This window comes from Temnothorax curvispinosus, unplaced genomic scaffold, assembly GCF_003070985.1.
Source record: "Temnothorax curvispinosus isolate PA1 unplaced genomic scaffold, ASM307098v1 QBEX01013728.1, whole genome shotgun sequence".
NCBI lineage: Eukaryota > Metazoa > Arthropoda > Insecta > Hymenoptera > Formicidae > Temnothorax > Temnothorax curvispinosus.
The window spans coordinates 1-16,046 of NW_020223508.1; the positions used below are offsets into that span (position 1 = coordinate 1).

At 38.9% G+C, this 16,046-nt stretch overlaps 2 protein-coding genes across 4 annotated transcripts; one reads left to right on the forward strand and one right to left on the reverse strand.

Annotated features, from left to right (window-relative positions):
* Positions 1-2,136: 2,136 nt before the first annotated feature.
* LOC112463877 (folylpolyglutamate synthase, mitochondrial-like) lies at positions 2,137-6,250 on the forward strand. The gene is made up of 4 exons (XM_025030543.1): positions 2,137-2,281; positions 3,804-4,023; positions 4,454-4,572; positions 4,775-6,250. Exons 2-4 carry the CDS (start codon positions 3,949-3,951, stop codon positions 6,099-6,101), a joined length of 1,521 nt encoding a protein of 506 aa, XP_024886311.1. The 5' UTR covers positions 2,137-2,281; positions 3,804-3,948; the 3' UTR covers positions 6,102-6,250.
* A 202-nt stretch (positions 6,251-6,452) lies between these two features.
* LOC112463876 (neuropathy target esterase sws) lies at positions 6,453-15,325 on the reverse strand. Of its 3 annotated transcripts, none has more exons than XM_025030542.1 (15): positions 15,036-15,325; positions 13,977-14,378; positions 13,476-13,895; positions 13,064-13,368; positions 12,603-12,942; positions 12,203-12,496; positions 11,600-11,979; positions 11,305-11,473; positions 10,697-11,077; positions 10,272-10,547; positions 9,831-10,017; positions 8,650-8,766; positions 7,457-7,777; positions 6,982-7,277; positions 6,453-6,620 (listed from the first exon to the last, which is right to left on the reverse strand). In XM_025030542.1, the coding sequence occupies exons 1-15, from the start codon at positions 15,039-15,041 to the stop codon at positions 6,519-6,521; spliced, it is 3,996 nt and encodes a 1,331-aa protein (XP_024886310.1). In that variant the 5' UTR covers positions 15,042-15,325; the 3' UTR covers positions 6,453-6,518. The 3 variants fall into 3 exon arrangements, with proteins under 3 accessions (XP_024886310.1, XP_024886309.1, XP_024886308.1); XM_025030541.1 differs by lacking the exons at positions 8,650-8,766; positions 15,036-15,325 and adding exons at positions 8,090-8,206; positions 14,700-15,009; XM_025030540.1 differs by lacking the exon at positions 15,036-15,325 and adding an exon at positions 14,700-15,008.
* Between the last annotated feature and the right edge of the window lie 721 nt (positions 15,326-16,046).

Below are 16,046 nucleotides of genomic sequence, written 5' to 3' on the forward strand. Positions count from 1 at the left end.
TTGGTTCTTACGGAAAAGCGACACGGTGATTGGCTACCGCGTCGCTTGTTGCCGCGCGGCAAGCGTTTTCGCGTCCTGTATGCAGAAGATAAGTTCTAATAATTTATTCCAAGTAATTACGAGTAGAGATCAGCATCGGATAACATGTAAATTACTAGGAAATACAACGCGTCGTTTGGTGCATCTCTAGTGACTTTTGCTATTCACAGTGAACAAACCTTTGGCAGGGTCTGTTTTCTATTGCTGAACTGGCTGCACTAGTTCAGAATTTATCTTTTTTACTCCACACTGGAAGGAAGTTCAGCAATAGGGCCGGTCTACAATGGGTTGTCGTAAAACTGAATTCAAACAAAACGCGTCAAGCGTCAAGCAGCAACCAGCAACCCAATCAGCGAGGTGAAATCAACAGTGACGTAGGAAATATCGTTTCGCTGATTGGTTGAGCTTGCTGTTTGACGCTTGACGCGTCCTGTCTGATTCCAGCTTAACTGTCGTAACTGTCGTGAGTCGTAAGAAATTGACCAATCACAGTCGAATTTGAAGAGAATAATCAACTAGTAATTGGTTAATTTCTTACGACTCACGATTTACGACAGTTACGACATCTATTGTAGACCGGCCCATAAAAAAACAAACCCATTAGTGCCTATATACAATAGGCGTTTTAAGCTCTGAGCCCTAAGAAATTGACCAATCACAGTCAATTATTCTCTTCAAATTCAACTGTGATTGGTTAATTTCTTAGGGCTTAGGGGTTAAAACACCTATTGTAAACTGGGACTAACTGGGACTTAGGCTGAGTTTCCACTGAGCGCGTCACGCGTCGCGTCGTCCGAGTTGAACCAATCAAAACATCCCATTTTGATCCCGTCACAAGAATGTAATGAAATGGGATGTTTTGATTGATTAACTTGTGACGACGCGACGCGTGACGCGCTCAGTGGAAACTCAGCCTTAGGGTTGGTTTATAATAGCCGTAACCGTTGATTTAAACCGTAATCTTTAAGAAATTGACCAATCACAGTCGATTATTCTTCTTACATTCGACTGTGATTGGTCAATTTCTTAAAAATTACGGCTTAAATCAACGGTTACGGCTAATATAAATCAACCCTTAGTCAAAAACTCAAACTCTGTCGGAGGGCCACTTCGACCAAGCTCCGGAAATGACCAATCGCATTTGCTCATTAAGCAGATTGACAAATGCGATTCGTCATTTCCAATTGACTAATCAACGATTAAGTTAATCAAAGCTTGGCCGAAGTGGCCCTCAGACAGAGTTTGATCCTTTGACTAATGGGTCTGTTTTTTTATGGGCCGGTCTACAATGGAAGTCGTAACTGTCGTAAATCGTGAGTCGTAAGAAATTGACCAATCACTAGTTGATTATTCTCCTCAAATTCGACTGTGATTGGTCAATTTCTTACGACTTACGACAGTTACGGCACCCATTGTAGACCGGCCCTATTGCTGAACTGGCTGTACTAATTGTAAGTTCAAGGTTTATCTTTTTCCTTCCAGTGTGGAGTAAAAAAGATAAATTCTGAACTAGTGCAGCCAGTTCAGCAATAGAAAACAGACCCTGTCAAAGGTTTGGTCACTGTGAATCAATTCAGCAAAAATCACTAGAGATGCATCAATCGACGCGTCGCATTTCCCAGTAATTTACATGTTATCCAATCGCTGATCTCTACTCGTAATTATTTCGGATAAATTATTAGAACTTTTGGCTTCTGCACACTTGACGTGGAAACGCTTGCCGTGCGGCAAGAAGCAACGCGGTAGCCAATAAACTTTTGGTTCTTACGGAAAAGCAACACATTGATTGGCTATCGCGTCGCTTTTTGCCGCGCGGCAAGCGTTTCCGCGTTCTGTGTGCAGAAGCCATTAGAACTCGCTGTGTTGCGCGTTCTAGTAATTTATTCAATTTTAACGTGCGGCTAACCTTGCCATCGTAAAGGTGAAATTTCATGGGCAGTGAAAAGTAGCAGCAGATCGTACTGATTGGCTACAAAATAGAGAAGTTCTAGGAACTCGAGAACTTCTCTATTTTATAGCCAATCAGTACAATCTGCTGCTACTTTTCACTGCTCATGAAATTTCACCTTAATATATGACAGAACGCAGCGCGCGCACTAGGCTTGAGAGCGTATAGTGCTTTGAGGGATGATTTCGAGAAAAGAGCGGAAAGGGCCAGACGAGCCTCCGATTTCGACACTTGCTCAGTAGACTCCGAGTGCGACGTAGGAGCATTTGCTGCGCGGCTACGCTTTTTTCTTTGGTAAGTAGAAATTCAATACGTGTTAGTGAATGTACCATAATGTGTTTTGCACATGCGATAACACCATTGGCATGGCGAAGTAGAAAGAGCAGAGCAGAATAGAGAAATATTTAATTAATTGCATGTTAACTGCTCCAACGCATGTGGCAGGATTTAATTCACAAAATAAAAACATCACGCGGTATTACTATGCAACTGATCGTGACTAACGTTACGTTAGCGTTAAAACTGCCATGTGCGTGTACTCCATTTTACACGTTGCTGGCTGGACTAATACGGCGCAATTTCTTTAAAAACTTGTTTCGTTTAACTTTCCATTTGGTTCGCGATTATAATTCCCGTATTCCATAATTCCCGTTACGAGGGAGACGCGTCCCCCCAATATATACGCAAAAATATATAATTTCGAGTAAATTAAAGTAATGTTCACATGTGCGACCTGAAAACCCTAACAAAGTTAAACTTTAAACTGTACTCCTTTTATTTCTCCTTTTTTTATTTTTTATATATGTATTTATTTATTGATTTATTAATTTTTTTAGTTTTCAAAGTACCCACTAAAAAACATAGGGTGCATTCGGGGAGCACGCTATTAGCACAATTATCGTCTAAAACTGTTCGAGGAGACGCTTTGTGGCGCTGTGATATACGATGATGACGTCACTGTAAAGGCAGCGTGACGTCATCATTCGCGCTATTTTCGCTATTATTTTCGAGGTGAGGCACGAAATACTATTGGCGCTTAAGCTGCGTTCGGGGAGCTTGCTATCGCTGTCGCGCTATTGGCTCTTCGAACGAAGTTCATAGCGTTTGCGTTTATAGCGTTAATAGCGTCTCCCCGAATGCACCCTTATAGTTAACGGCGCCAGCAGCAGATCGTACTGATTGGCTACAAAATAGAGAAGTTATAGAAACTCGAGAACCTCTCTATTTTGTAGCCAATCAGTACGATCTGCTGCTGCTTTTCACTGCCCATGAAATTTCACCTTTATTTTGGTCTTTGTAATAAGAGACGGCTCTCATTAATTTAGTCGGTGATTAGGATGACTTCCATCAGACTTCAGTTAACTTAACTAGCGATTAATTCAACCGGCAAACCTGCAAAATTTCTAGTTATACAATTCGTTGTCTAAAATATACGGAGGTTCGATATTGAAAACATGTGAATATATGTCTTGGCACAGATTAAAAATTTATGAATTAAAACATACTCGACTGTAAATTACAACGAGAAATTATAATTTCTAATTCTTTTATTTATCTGATTTTTATTAAGTTTCGACAGAATTTTTTAACATTTATTAATTTCTGTTTTCTTTAATTTTCTTTTAATATTTTTAATTTCTTTAAATATTTTTCTAAATATAAATTTTAACTGCATTTTTATTATAACATTTTAAACATTTATTATAATGTATATTATAGTATTTTATTATATACATTGCGCAATGAAGATGTTCTCACCATCAATTATATTTTCGATACTGGTATAATTGCTTTTTAATTTTATTTTATTTTTTAGATATGGATACATACGCTGATTATTAATAAATTATTGTTAAATACCAAATAAATAATTTTGACTCGAACTTTGACACGTAAGAAAGATAAAAAAAGGCTAGCCACTTTATCGGTTCTTGTTACGATTGCGTAACAAGTGGATCTCGATGATTACTTTATTGAGAAGAATGACGCACAATGGATTTGTGGGCCGTTCCGTCTATATTAATGGGTCCTACGAGGTAAACACATTCGCCAATCGTCTTTTTTGTTATTTCAGAATTTTCTGTTGTCTTCCAATTTACTATATTCATTGAAAAAAATCTGGAATATTTTCACTATAATGAATAAAGGACAGTTTATTTTGGCGACTAACGCTTGAAAATCTGAGACAGTTTGATTTAGAAGATATTCTACATTTAGTTGTATCATTTAAATTGATGTAATAGTTGTATTATTTAATTTTATTAAATTTGTGTTTTCTTGATTTATGTTGACTATTTAAAATTAGTAGGCATATGCTTGTGTTGCTCTACATAGTAGAAAAATATTATTGTAATTAAAGAATTTCTTTTCAAGAAAAAAAGTTACAAGTCTCAAGTTATATGAGTAATATGACATGTATAGAAAGTTCACATATAAATAGCTATATACATATATTATTTTTTGCAGGAAGCCATAAAAGCGTTAAACCTTAGTCTACAAAGCAACGCTGCTTATTTGCAATCAGTTAAGAAGCAAGGCGCAAATAATCCTGCAAAATTGGAGGAGACAGAAAAATATTTACTCCGGTAATAACGAAGTCATCAGTATTTTAATATTAATAATCTGAATTAAAATTTAAGTAGATTATCTTGCTTACACTTGAATAAAATTTACTTGTTTCTCTTCTCAATTAAGAAATGCCGCTTAAAAATATATTAAATGTAAATTTTTTAAATTAAAGTTTGGTCATTTCAAAAACCTATATTAACTTCAAATCTATTATTACAGGTCTGGTATCACTTTGGAGCAATTGGACAGTTTGTCCGTCATCCATGTGGCTGGTACCAAGGGTAAGGGTACAACGTGTGCGTTTACGGAGGCGATTCTGCGACAGCACGGCTTCAGCACGGGCTTCTTCAGCTCGCCGCACCTGGTCTCCGTGCGGGAACGCATTCGGCTAAATGGCGAGCCCATCAGCCAGTCGCACTTTGCTCGTTCCTTCTGGACCGTGTATCGACGTCTGGAGCAAAAACGAGAACACGAGTCCGACATGCCGACGTACTTCAAGTTCCTGACGATTCTCATGTTCCACGTGTTCCTGGAGGCAAATGTTGACGTAGCGATCATCGAGGTTGGAATCGGCGGCGAACTGGATTCCACCAATATCCTGCGGAATCCGGTTTGCGTCGGTGTGACGAGCCTGGGTCTGGAGCACACTTCGCTACTGGGCGACACTCTGGAAGAGATCGCTCACCAGAAGTCGGGAATCTTCAAACCGCATGCGGCAGCTTTCACGGTGCAGCAACCGGAGTCAGCGATGCGCGTTCTACGGAAGCGAGCCATAGAGAGAAGATGCCGCGAGTTGCGAGTAGTTTCCACGATCCAAGATCGAGATTGGAACGATGTCTTCTTGTTGACATCAGGCATCGACGTCAGTGACGTGCTGTATCAGAATGCTTTACTGGCGGTCAGCATGGCACTCGAGTGGATGAAATTGCGTAGCGACCGGTCCATTGTAAAAGACGAATACATCAATAGTGTTTACAATTCTCTAAGCGGTAAGGATATGTCACAAATCGTTTCTTTAAATAAATTCGCGACAGCATTGGCAAATTGCAAATGGCCTGGTCGTACGCAGATTCTGGAGACCAATGTGGCGGATTTCTTTCTGGATGGTGCTCACACAATCGAGAGTATCGTTAATTGTGTAATGTGGTTCAAAAGAGTCAGCCGAGAAACCTCCAATAAGTTCCTAATATTCAATACCAGTGGCGACCGGAATTCTCTTAAATTATTAAACCTGCTAAAACCATTGAACTTCGATAGAGTTTACTTCGCTCCAAATTATACCGGCGTGACCAGTGTGGAAGATTTATCGAATTACGTGCTAATCGACGAGCAGAAAAAGAAATGCAAGAAACACTGCGACCTGTGGGGCGAGAGTTCGATATTGAAGAGTAGCGTTGCTGAAGTGCTTTACGACATTAAAAGGCATGTATCGTCGCGAACAGACAGTCACGATAAAGTAGAAGTACTTGTAACGGGATCCTTACATATGGTTGGCGCGGTATTGGCTATCCTGGATCCCAACTTGACGATGACCAGTGATTTTTAATAAAATGTAAAATAAGATAAAAATTCGATTTAAGATGCTCGTGTAACCATGGCGAAATAATTTGTGATGAGAAATATGAGATGTGATAAATATCAATATATAAGCAAGAAACATGATAGGACATTGAAATAGCAAAAAAAAAAAAAAAACAACTTTTTTTTACAAATCGTAGAATTATATTTAACATAATATTAATAGTAACAATAATCGTATTAATTACTTATGTTAAAGCGATACGTATCGCATTGTGGCATAATTTCAAAGCGACGTTCCCGTGATCATATATTTGCAATAATTGCTTTTGTACTTCGATGTAGGTCGCTCACAGTGCATCCGACTTGTAACGTTATGTGTTTGTGTTGAATTTATTCCATTGAACGAGTATATACGATATCGCGATAATTGTAAAACAGGTATTCAAAAAATCTTTGGATGGTACTCTAGTTCTGACTCCGCCTCCGTGTCAGACAGACTAAGTGAAACGCCAGTTCTTCGTCTCAGGCGATTATCCTCAGGGCTCTGAAATAAATGAAAATAGTTATAATTGTACATTATCGCGAAGGAATTTAATACAAATGTTTACTATTTTGTAATACAATATAAAAGGTAAATATATATTTTAACCTTATTTTATACTGTATTTATAATATACGATGCTTAATCAAAATTTCAGGTATCTTTCCTATAATTCATAATTGATACGCAGGGTGATTTTAACAACTAAAATCGACTATTTTTTCTAATAAAAAATAAAAATAGAAAAAAGTGAAGTATATGTCTTCTTGATCGATTTTTATCATTTTTATTCATACAAAAACTCAGATTAATATGAAGAATAAATTATATATATATAACATGAAGAATAAAAGATATAACTTGCCTGATCTAAAATACCGGCAGTGGGTTCAGACGCGTATCCTACTTCTTGCGCATCTTCTTCCAAGTCCGCCTCGTACTCCTCCAGTTCGTCCGAATCTGAATCTATATCGAGATCGATGTATCGGCTACCACGCGAAACTTTGCACACCATCTGTGCGAGATCGGTGAAAGTGTATGAAGAGGGTGACTGTTGATTATCCGCTTGATACTTCGCTCGCAAAGCTCTCGCAATTTCTCGATCCGCGTTGAATCGAGGCAGAACTCCGGCTTTTGATTGACCTTCGAAATACGTTTTCCCTGAAAAAACACGATTCATTTCAGTCCTACAAATGTGTTTAAATATATGCAATGTTTCATTACTCATTAATAAGAAATTTACAATATAACATATGCTTTATGATTTCTATTAGCGTCGATTTACAATTCTTTACAATGGATTTGGGCTTAACATTAAATGTTAACAGACATATTCTCACCGTGTTGGTATCCCACGTCCTTGATCTCGTCGAAATTGGCAAATTGGAGGGTCTTGTACTTGTCGATCGGCGGCCTGATATACTCGCAATAATCCGAACTCTTCACCTCCTCCAGCTGGCGCACGCAGCTCACGTACGCCAGCCTGGACTGGATATCCGGTAGATTTGGCACTTTCACAGGTGTGGCAAATGGATTCCACCGCTTCCACAATAACCACCAACCGGACAACGAGTCCCCGTAATTCGTTAAGTCTGTGTCGTCCTGTGAGCCGACGTCGATGGCCAGAATGTGATGCGCTCCTTGCCGCAACATTTCGTCAGCTTGAACGGAAACAGAGAGAATGCATGAATCGAGAGCGTTAACATCAATTCGTTGTCTCTACTTTATAGAAGATTTAACTTATAAAAAGAAATATAGAATTTACGTATATTATACATCGTGATTTTGTTCACGGAATTGTATTTTTATTTCTTTTAGATATCACTTATATATTTCTAGATTTATTTTATATCATGCTGGATTTCTCTAACAAATTTCAGGAATATACTGCCTGTACATAAAAATAAAAGTATCAAGAGATCATTGAGAAATTACAATCAGGACTAAACGTAAACGATAGAAAAGACGAATACCTGGCACGTTATTAACATAACACCCGTCGACCAAAAGATGCCCATCAAGAGGATCGCAAATCGGAGGAAAGACCCCCGCGATAGTCATACTGCCGCGAATATATTTCCATAGTAAACCTAAGCGGACTTAACTATTCAGAATTCGATAACTGCATCTTTTATCAACGGGAGTGAGCTTGACGTTTCTCGTGATTTCATAATTTTATTTCAGTAACACTCATAAATAAATTTTCAACATCGTGCCAAGGTAAATATGAAATGATACACAGAGTCCAACTAAAATTGGACAGTCAGCGTGTTTGAATTTCAAAGAAGAACTAGTAACTTGTTGTAAAATAAATACAATCGATACTTTCAGATAAATTGCTAAATTATATAATTTATTTAAACTTTGAGACTTAAATAAATTTGCTATTAAGATAAAATGTATAAATTCCCAGCGAAACCTCCTAAATAAATTTCATATTATCTTGACACCATTATTAGCGTTATAATGTTTTCCTTTAGGTTCTATTGACTGTGCGAAAATTGTAACCGTTTATCAGTGCGATCTGGATTACCTGGAAGGTTATTGACGTACCCGCCGTCGAGAAGGAGATGGCCATCAACGGGGTCACACATGGGTGGCATATAACCAGACAATGACATCGAGGCCCGAATGTACCGCCACAGCGATCCTAAAGACGACGAATCATTCTCTTTAATATCCTGCATTTACCCGTATACATTATCTGAAGTACTTCCTGTATTCTTAAGTTGTACTAACCGCAATTAATCAAACTTTCTCTTTCTGTGCGAATATGTGTATGTGTGTGTGTAACGAGAAAGACCAATCATTAATCAAAATTAATTGACTAAAACCGCCACCAACAGTGATGATTAATTAAAAACATGGATTAAAAAGAATTTTAACAACGGTAAATCTCTTCAGATCAGACATCCATTTAAACGTTCTAGTCACATTAAACATTTTATTTTTTTTCCAGTTTTGTTTAAAAAAGTTAATAGCATATTATGCTTTGCATACGCATTTTTAAATAGTAGTTTTTAATAGATTGAGTAATCTCGTATTTTTTTCGATATCATAATTCATTGTCAGTAGTAAGCATACAGGAAGTATATGCACATCAATTTATAATTTTTATACATTCGAGTGAAAATAAAAATATGCCTCATTCGCTTTTCTCGTTAAAATCTGCATTAAACGGAGAGTACGTCAACAATGGTTATCCAAAAAGCTCACTCCCGCTCGTAAAGCTTCTACTAATGCTAATGTGTATAAAATTTAAAACCAAAAAAATCTACATGCCACGACAAAGCTGTTAGTGTGAATCAAGTAAGAACAATTTTTCATGTTTCCATTTTTAATACAGACATCTAAAACCGATTGCTGATTGCAAGTAGTTTTAGATATTATCTATAAAATGAAACACATCTCTTACGTATTTACTTTTTGATTCATCACTTTCATCACTTTGGATATATTGCAAGTATTCTCAATAACATATCAAAGCTTCTAGTTATATTTCTGGAAAATTCATTAAATTAAACTTGCAGAATCCTTGAAATCATTAAAAAAAATTTATCATATGAATAACAATCTTATTTATCGTACAATTTTATATTTAAAAATCAAAAATGCGTGTGAACATCAATGGCTGAATGTACGAAAAGTAAATCAAACTAGAAGCTTTGTCAATTTAGAATTAAAAAATGCAAAGTACTATATATTTTTACAGACCGTGTCTATGCGTGCGCATACAGGAGTCCGTGATGTCTGTGGTTATAGTGAAGTATGGGAGCCACAAATCCTCTATATATGTGTCGCCGAAAGTCTGCTGTATCGTTTTGTTAAAATCTTTACCGGAGAACATCGAAGTCATCGGATAAGTCAAGTCCATAATCTGCCGCCACCATTGCGTCATTTGCTGCCAACAGATTTTTTTTTTACATTATTATGAACATTTCACGATTCGACGGTAAGGATTTAAAAGCAATTATTAAGATAAAAGAGAGAAATAAATTTAGATAAAATCTCTATATTTTATAATTTGAAAGAAGACGATTAGAATTAAAGAAGATTATAATTCTACAGATTTACATATTGTGCTTTAGAAATTCACAGTGATAAGAGAATCCAAAGTACAGAGCGATAGAAGTCGCGAAATCTATTTTGTCTCACCTTAGACCACTCTCTAGCCTTTTGTGTGGTAGTGGTAATGTTCTTTTCCATGCACCACAGCGCACCCATAAAGGCGCCGATGCTGACACCACCAACCATATCTATGGGTATACCTGCCTCGATGATGGCCTTCACCATGCCCACATGAGCAGCGCCTCTTGCACCACCTCCACCCAGGACGAGACCGACCGACGTGCCGGTCAACCATCGCGCTAGTCTACTGAAATCGCTGTGTACGTTCGGCTCGGACGTGAGCACTTTGGAGTATAATTCATTCTGCGATACGACATATTTTAGATTAGACTATAAAGTGTAGTTACACTTTTCTCTCATTAATATTCGCAAAATAAATTTTTTTTTACTAATAACAAATAAAATAAAGCAGATCGTAAGCAATTCAGAATTCCTGGTTGATCGTTACTTACAATTCTGTACAGCGATCTTCTGGCGAACATCCGCTTCGGACACTGGATGTGATGATGGCTGGATACCCATGATCTCATGTTCAACCACTGAACGGTGTTCGTTGGTCGTTGACCATTCTGTTCCTTGTGTAATAGCACCAGTTCTTTCTGCGTTCGCATTACTAGCCGTTCTATCTCACGTTCCGTTCGACCAATCGATGGCGCTCGATCGCCCAGACCAACGATAAGAATGCAATCAGCCTGTCTCGCGCATCGCTGAGTCCATAGCGTGTAACTCGAATCACATTGATACAAAGAGATTCTGTGCTGATCTTCCTGCTGTGCAAGCCAGGAAGTTAATCGGTATTCGTTTGCAGGTTCCATGATGGTCGTTCCTAAAGTCTGTAACAAAAAATAAAATTGATGATTAATATGTTATTAATTGTTTCCGAGAAATTAATAGACTTAATATTTAATCATCTTTTTTATTATGAAATGATTAAATTTAAAAAATAATAAATAAATTAAAGAGAATTAAGTTATGCTATATGTATAATATACACGAGCGGTGTTAATTTATATCAAGATAAGTATTAGAATAATCAAGATTCGCAATTGCAATACAGTACCTTTCTTACGACATCTGACGTTAAACGAAGACAGGGTCCAATGGCACATAAAGAATGATATAATTCGTAAGTAAAGGAAGTTAATGGTACATCATCCGACACCGGCACTATGGCAACAGTCGAAAAGTTTACTTGTGCGGGTCTAGCATCAACCGTTGCTGCGGCACGTCTGTAAAATAACATTTCTCTAATTAAAAAATAAATTCGCACTAATAACATTATAAACACAAAACATTTGATTTATGTAACAATAATGATCTGATCAATTGTTTAATATATCGATAATTATATTTACTGCGTATCAGTGCTGCCATTTTTCGTATGTGCTTGTTGCCAGGTGCCGAGTATGCGATGACCGAGAAGATTGATTAATCTCGTGACGACAATTGGATATCTGAGTTTGATCACGTTGAATAAACCTTCCGGTAGCTTCGCCAGCTCGGAATCCCGGACTGCCATGACTGTCGTCGACCTTGGAGTCTGCGTGACCATCTCTACGATTCCTACCAAGTCACCTTTTCCGTATTCTGCTACCGGTTCTTTTTTGCCGTTTTTGTAAGTGATTACCGACCGCAATCGTCCGCTCAACACAATGAATGTCGAATCCGATTCATCCCCTTGTCTGTAAACGGCCCGTCCGCTTTCAAGGAACAACCAGTCGAGAGCGAAATCCACCTGTCCAAGAAACAGTAATATAATTATGTGAATATATTGTTCCAATAAAAACTTGTGCTTCAAGACCAACAAATAATCGACGCGCAGTTTGTTAAGTGAAAAAAAGTATAAATTCACACAAAATATTAGGCTACAAAGATTCAGCTCAACCGAAGACTTCTCTCTCTTGTAACAATGTATTAGAAATTCTTCTTTTAATAAGTTTTTTTTTTCAGATTCTTACCTGTCTCACGAAAGGGCTTAATCTGCGAACGACGGTATGTGCCACGTGCAACACGACTGTAGGTTGTTCCCGCATGATAGCGAAGAACGTCAATTTACTGAGCAACGCGATACGGCTAGAATGCTTCGCTCTAATTGTGTAAAAGGATGGTTCGCCGGTTAGCACTGCTAAACCACCGACAATTTCACCCTGATGAGCGCTAAACATATGCACTTCTTGGCCTGCGTCTCGACCTTCCGATACGCGTTGGCTTACTATCAGCGAGCCCGAAAGCACGTATACGAGTGCGACATCCTATAACGCAATTAAATTTTGGTAATATTTCTGCATATATGAAAAATAATCCTTTCCTTTTATACGCAACATACAGCTTATATTTGACAAATGCAAAATGACAAACCTTATGAGATTCTTCTTTCATCAGATAAGTACCAGCCGGCACTTCCCTGATCTCCACTTTGTCTTTGAGCACCGTCTCGTCCTCTATGCCAAGTTCACGAACGAACGCGTCAGTGGCTATCTGTACCAGCTGCGCTTCATCCAGCTGTTGTTGCTGTTGCTGCGCCGCTTCGTTGACCTGGCGTTTTTTACCGGAATAAGTACTTCCCGAATGAGTGGATTCTGGATGTGATCCGTGTGTGGACTGAGACATTGCCGCGTGAGGTGGTGTTGCCCAGTGAGAGTCGCATTCTGGTACCATCTCTACCGAGCCCTGATTTTTCCAATCGACATTGCTCTTCCTGTCAAGTAACGAAGTAATTCCAAATAATTAGTCTGATTACTTTAACAAAATTTGCTTAATTTATTTAATATATTAAATTAAAGAGATATAATTAATATTTTAGTTAAAAAATGTCTTACCGTCGGATGGGCACAGGTTGAGAAATGCTTGAATTAAGTGCATCACGTTGAGAAACGTCGCTGATATCGTGCACTTCCGATGTACTGTATATACCCTCGACGTTTTGCGAGGCAAAGTTCTCTCTGGTTCTTGATCGTACCGGCGAACCGGAAAACGGACTCTGTTTCTTCTTGTGCGATCCCTGATTGACTAATTCCGCGGAAAGGCCGAGATATTGATGCAAAGCAGTGAAGGTAACTCTCTGCAACCGTACCATAATGACCTGGATAACTCGAACAAAGGCATCAGGATAATCTTGAAACACCTGAAATAATATCAACATTGTTCATGAAATATCAATATTTTATTTTTATATAGTATAACATAATACTGAAAGAGAATATAAGATAGGCATAAATGTATAAAACTTACTTCTTGAAATGCGCTCATTGGTAACTTTACTACAACAGAATCTTCTACAGCTCTTGCCGATACAGTTTTGTATGTACTTGTATGCCCGGTAAGTACATCAGTAAAGCTAAGAAGACTGGTAACGGACTCGCCTGTTTTTACCACTTTTAACGATATTTGAGAGCCATCGGGTCCAGTGATATATACATTGACTAAACCCTGCTGTACTATAAATAAGTTCTCGTCGGGGTCTCCGATTTTAAACAATGTACTGCCAGCAGGTAAGGTCATGATTTCCGTGTACTTGCATAATTTCAGGAATACAGGTTTTTCAAAGTGGCCAAAAACTCTAATACTTTGCAACATGTACAGAGCATCTGGTGGTACTCGCTCGCCAGGCCCCAGATCTTCCTCCAGATATTCAGCCGGTGGCTCCAACACCTTGAAATTAAATAAATTTGCTTAGATATATATCACATAAACATATATCAATAATCGTTGGTTAACTGTCGCGAAATATACCTTGAGTTGTTGCGGGGCAGTGTCCTTCTTAAGTTGTAACAATCGACGAGCAAATCTCATGACCGCTCGTCTCTTCTTCCCTTGTCCAGTGGGGTGCACCTGACCACCAATGGACTTTACTTTGCGCAACATCTTTCTGCCGTAAAAGAGAACCTTGTCTCTCTTCCTGAACCTCGGCTTCCCAGTGCCCACTCCAACAAACTCTTTCACCTCCGGCAAAAATTCTTTGTTCTTCCATTTTCGTACCACGAAGATCGACGCAATTAAAAAAATAAGGAGTAAAATTGTGGCAATGATGAAAATCGTCCTCGACGTTTGATATTCCTCTATGAACCTCCCAATCCATCTTGAAAATATGTATGATCCCAGGCTCTCGTTGAACTTATTAAATAATTCTATCACCTGTGTTTAACACACATTCTATCATTAATACATCTCAAAAATACATATATTATTTTCCTAAGTAAAAATACAAGATATATTTTTTCCATGTGCTATGATCAATGGATAAACAATGGAAAATGTCAACTAAAATCCATTGTTAACTTCTTATTACGCCAGTTAGATTCTTGCTAAAAAAAAATTCAGATTTTTACTATCAAAATTATATTACCGACTAGATTATACAAATTTCAATCTATCCTCAAGAATAAAAAATGTTTTATACACGGAATAAATATGAAAGGTAATGACATTTATAATAACTATTCACAAAATAATTACCATCGACATGTGTCGTTGTTTTAGAATTTATGACGTGTATAAGTTACGCAATGTATAACGCAATAATGTCAACTCAGTGATATAACTTTCTCGTACAAAAAAAAAATATTATGAATCTCCTCGAAGTCTACGGACTAATGACACTTGGCATCTTCTTAGGTTACGTCTCTGATCTCCGTAGCATAGTAAAAATTAGGTTGCGATTGTCAGTGACTTTCGAGATTGACGTAAATAAACACGACTACGCGCAGCGTGCCGTGTGGAAAATCGTATATCGATCAACGGAAATCTAGCGGTGAATGGGAATTAAGTATCAAGGCAGTAAATATACACAACCTCCATAATAGTGGGTACTCATGTCTCCCTCTCCGCTGAAAAATCCACTCGGGACAGGATGTGTCACGATCGGGATCGCATGCGGTCGGCGAGCACGAAACGCGATCGGCTAATCGAGCCCGTCGGAAACGAAAGATTAATTATTTATCTCGCGAGTAAACGACCTTTGACACTTCGCCCGAGTCATCCAGCGCCATTTTGTCCGCGCGGCTGCGAGCTCAGCGAGCGCGAGCTGCGAGATCGATTGTGATTTAAATTAATTCATGTTGGGACAAACGCACCTCGGCGACTGTGCGGGCGAACGTCACAAGTCGACGCGAACCGATCATTATGCATAAAACGATCCCTCTCTCTCGGCAGCAAATAATCCACCAGTTTCAATCTTATCGTTTAATTTTCGCGACGATTACCAAGTGCGCGTAATTACCGTTCACATACACGTATCGTCATTACTTTGTTTACAAGTTCGTCATTCAATTCTGCGTTGTTTCTTTTATAAGAATTTTAGTCGACTTAATCGACTCTGCAAGAAGATATTCACGAATTCGACGTTCGCACGTTTCGCCAATCAATCTGAGGTTAATTCGCATATTTGCGTATTTAAAACGATCGGAATACGTGCAAATACGCACGACGCGTGACTTATCGCGCGCAAGCAACAAGCGTTTAATTAATCATCGCTAATGACACTTTTAATTAATCGCAATAACGCGTCATTCGTCTGGCACGCGTCTCTCCGCCGATTCAAATATTCGCGCGGCGCACGCGCGCTCGCCCGAGCGGCGCACGCGCACGCGCACTCGCCCCTAGCGGCGGCGGCGGCGTCGCTCGGCGAGCCGCCGGTAGAGCGCGCCACGGCGGAATTCCGGGCGGTTTTCAGGCGGCGCGGGCGGCGCCGCGGCGGTCAGTCCCGAGTGCGACGGCGGTATAGCGACGGTGGCAGGGTAGGCGCGGGCAGTCGGTGGTTACGAGATCGACATGTTGGACATGTCCGTGTGACCGTGCGCGCGC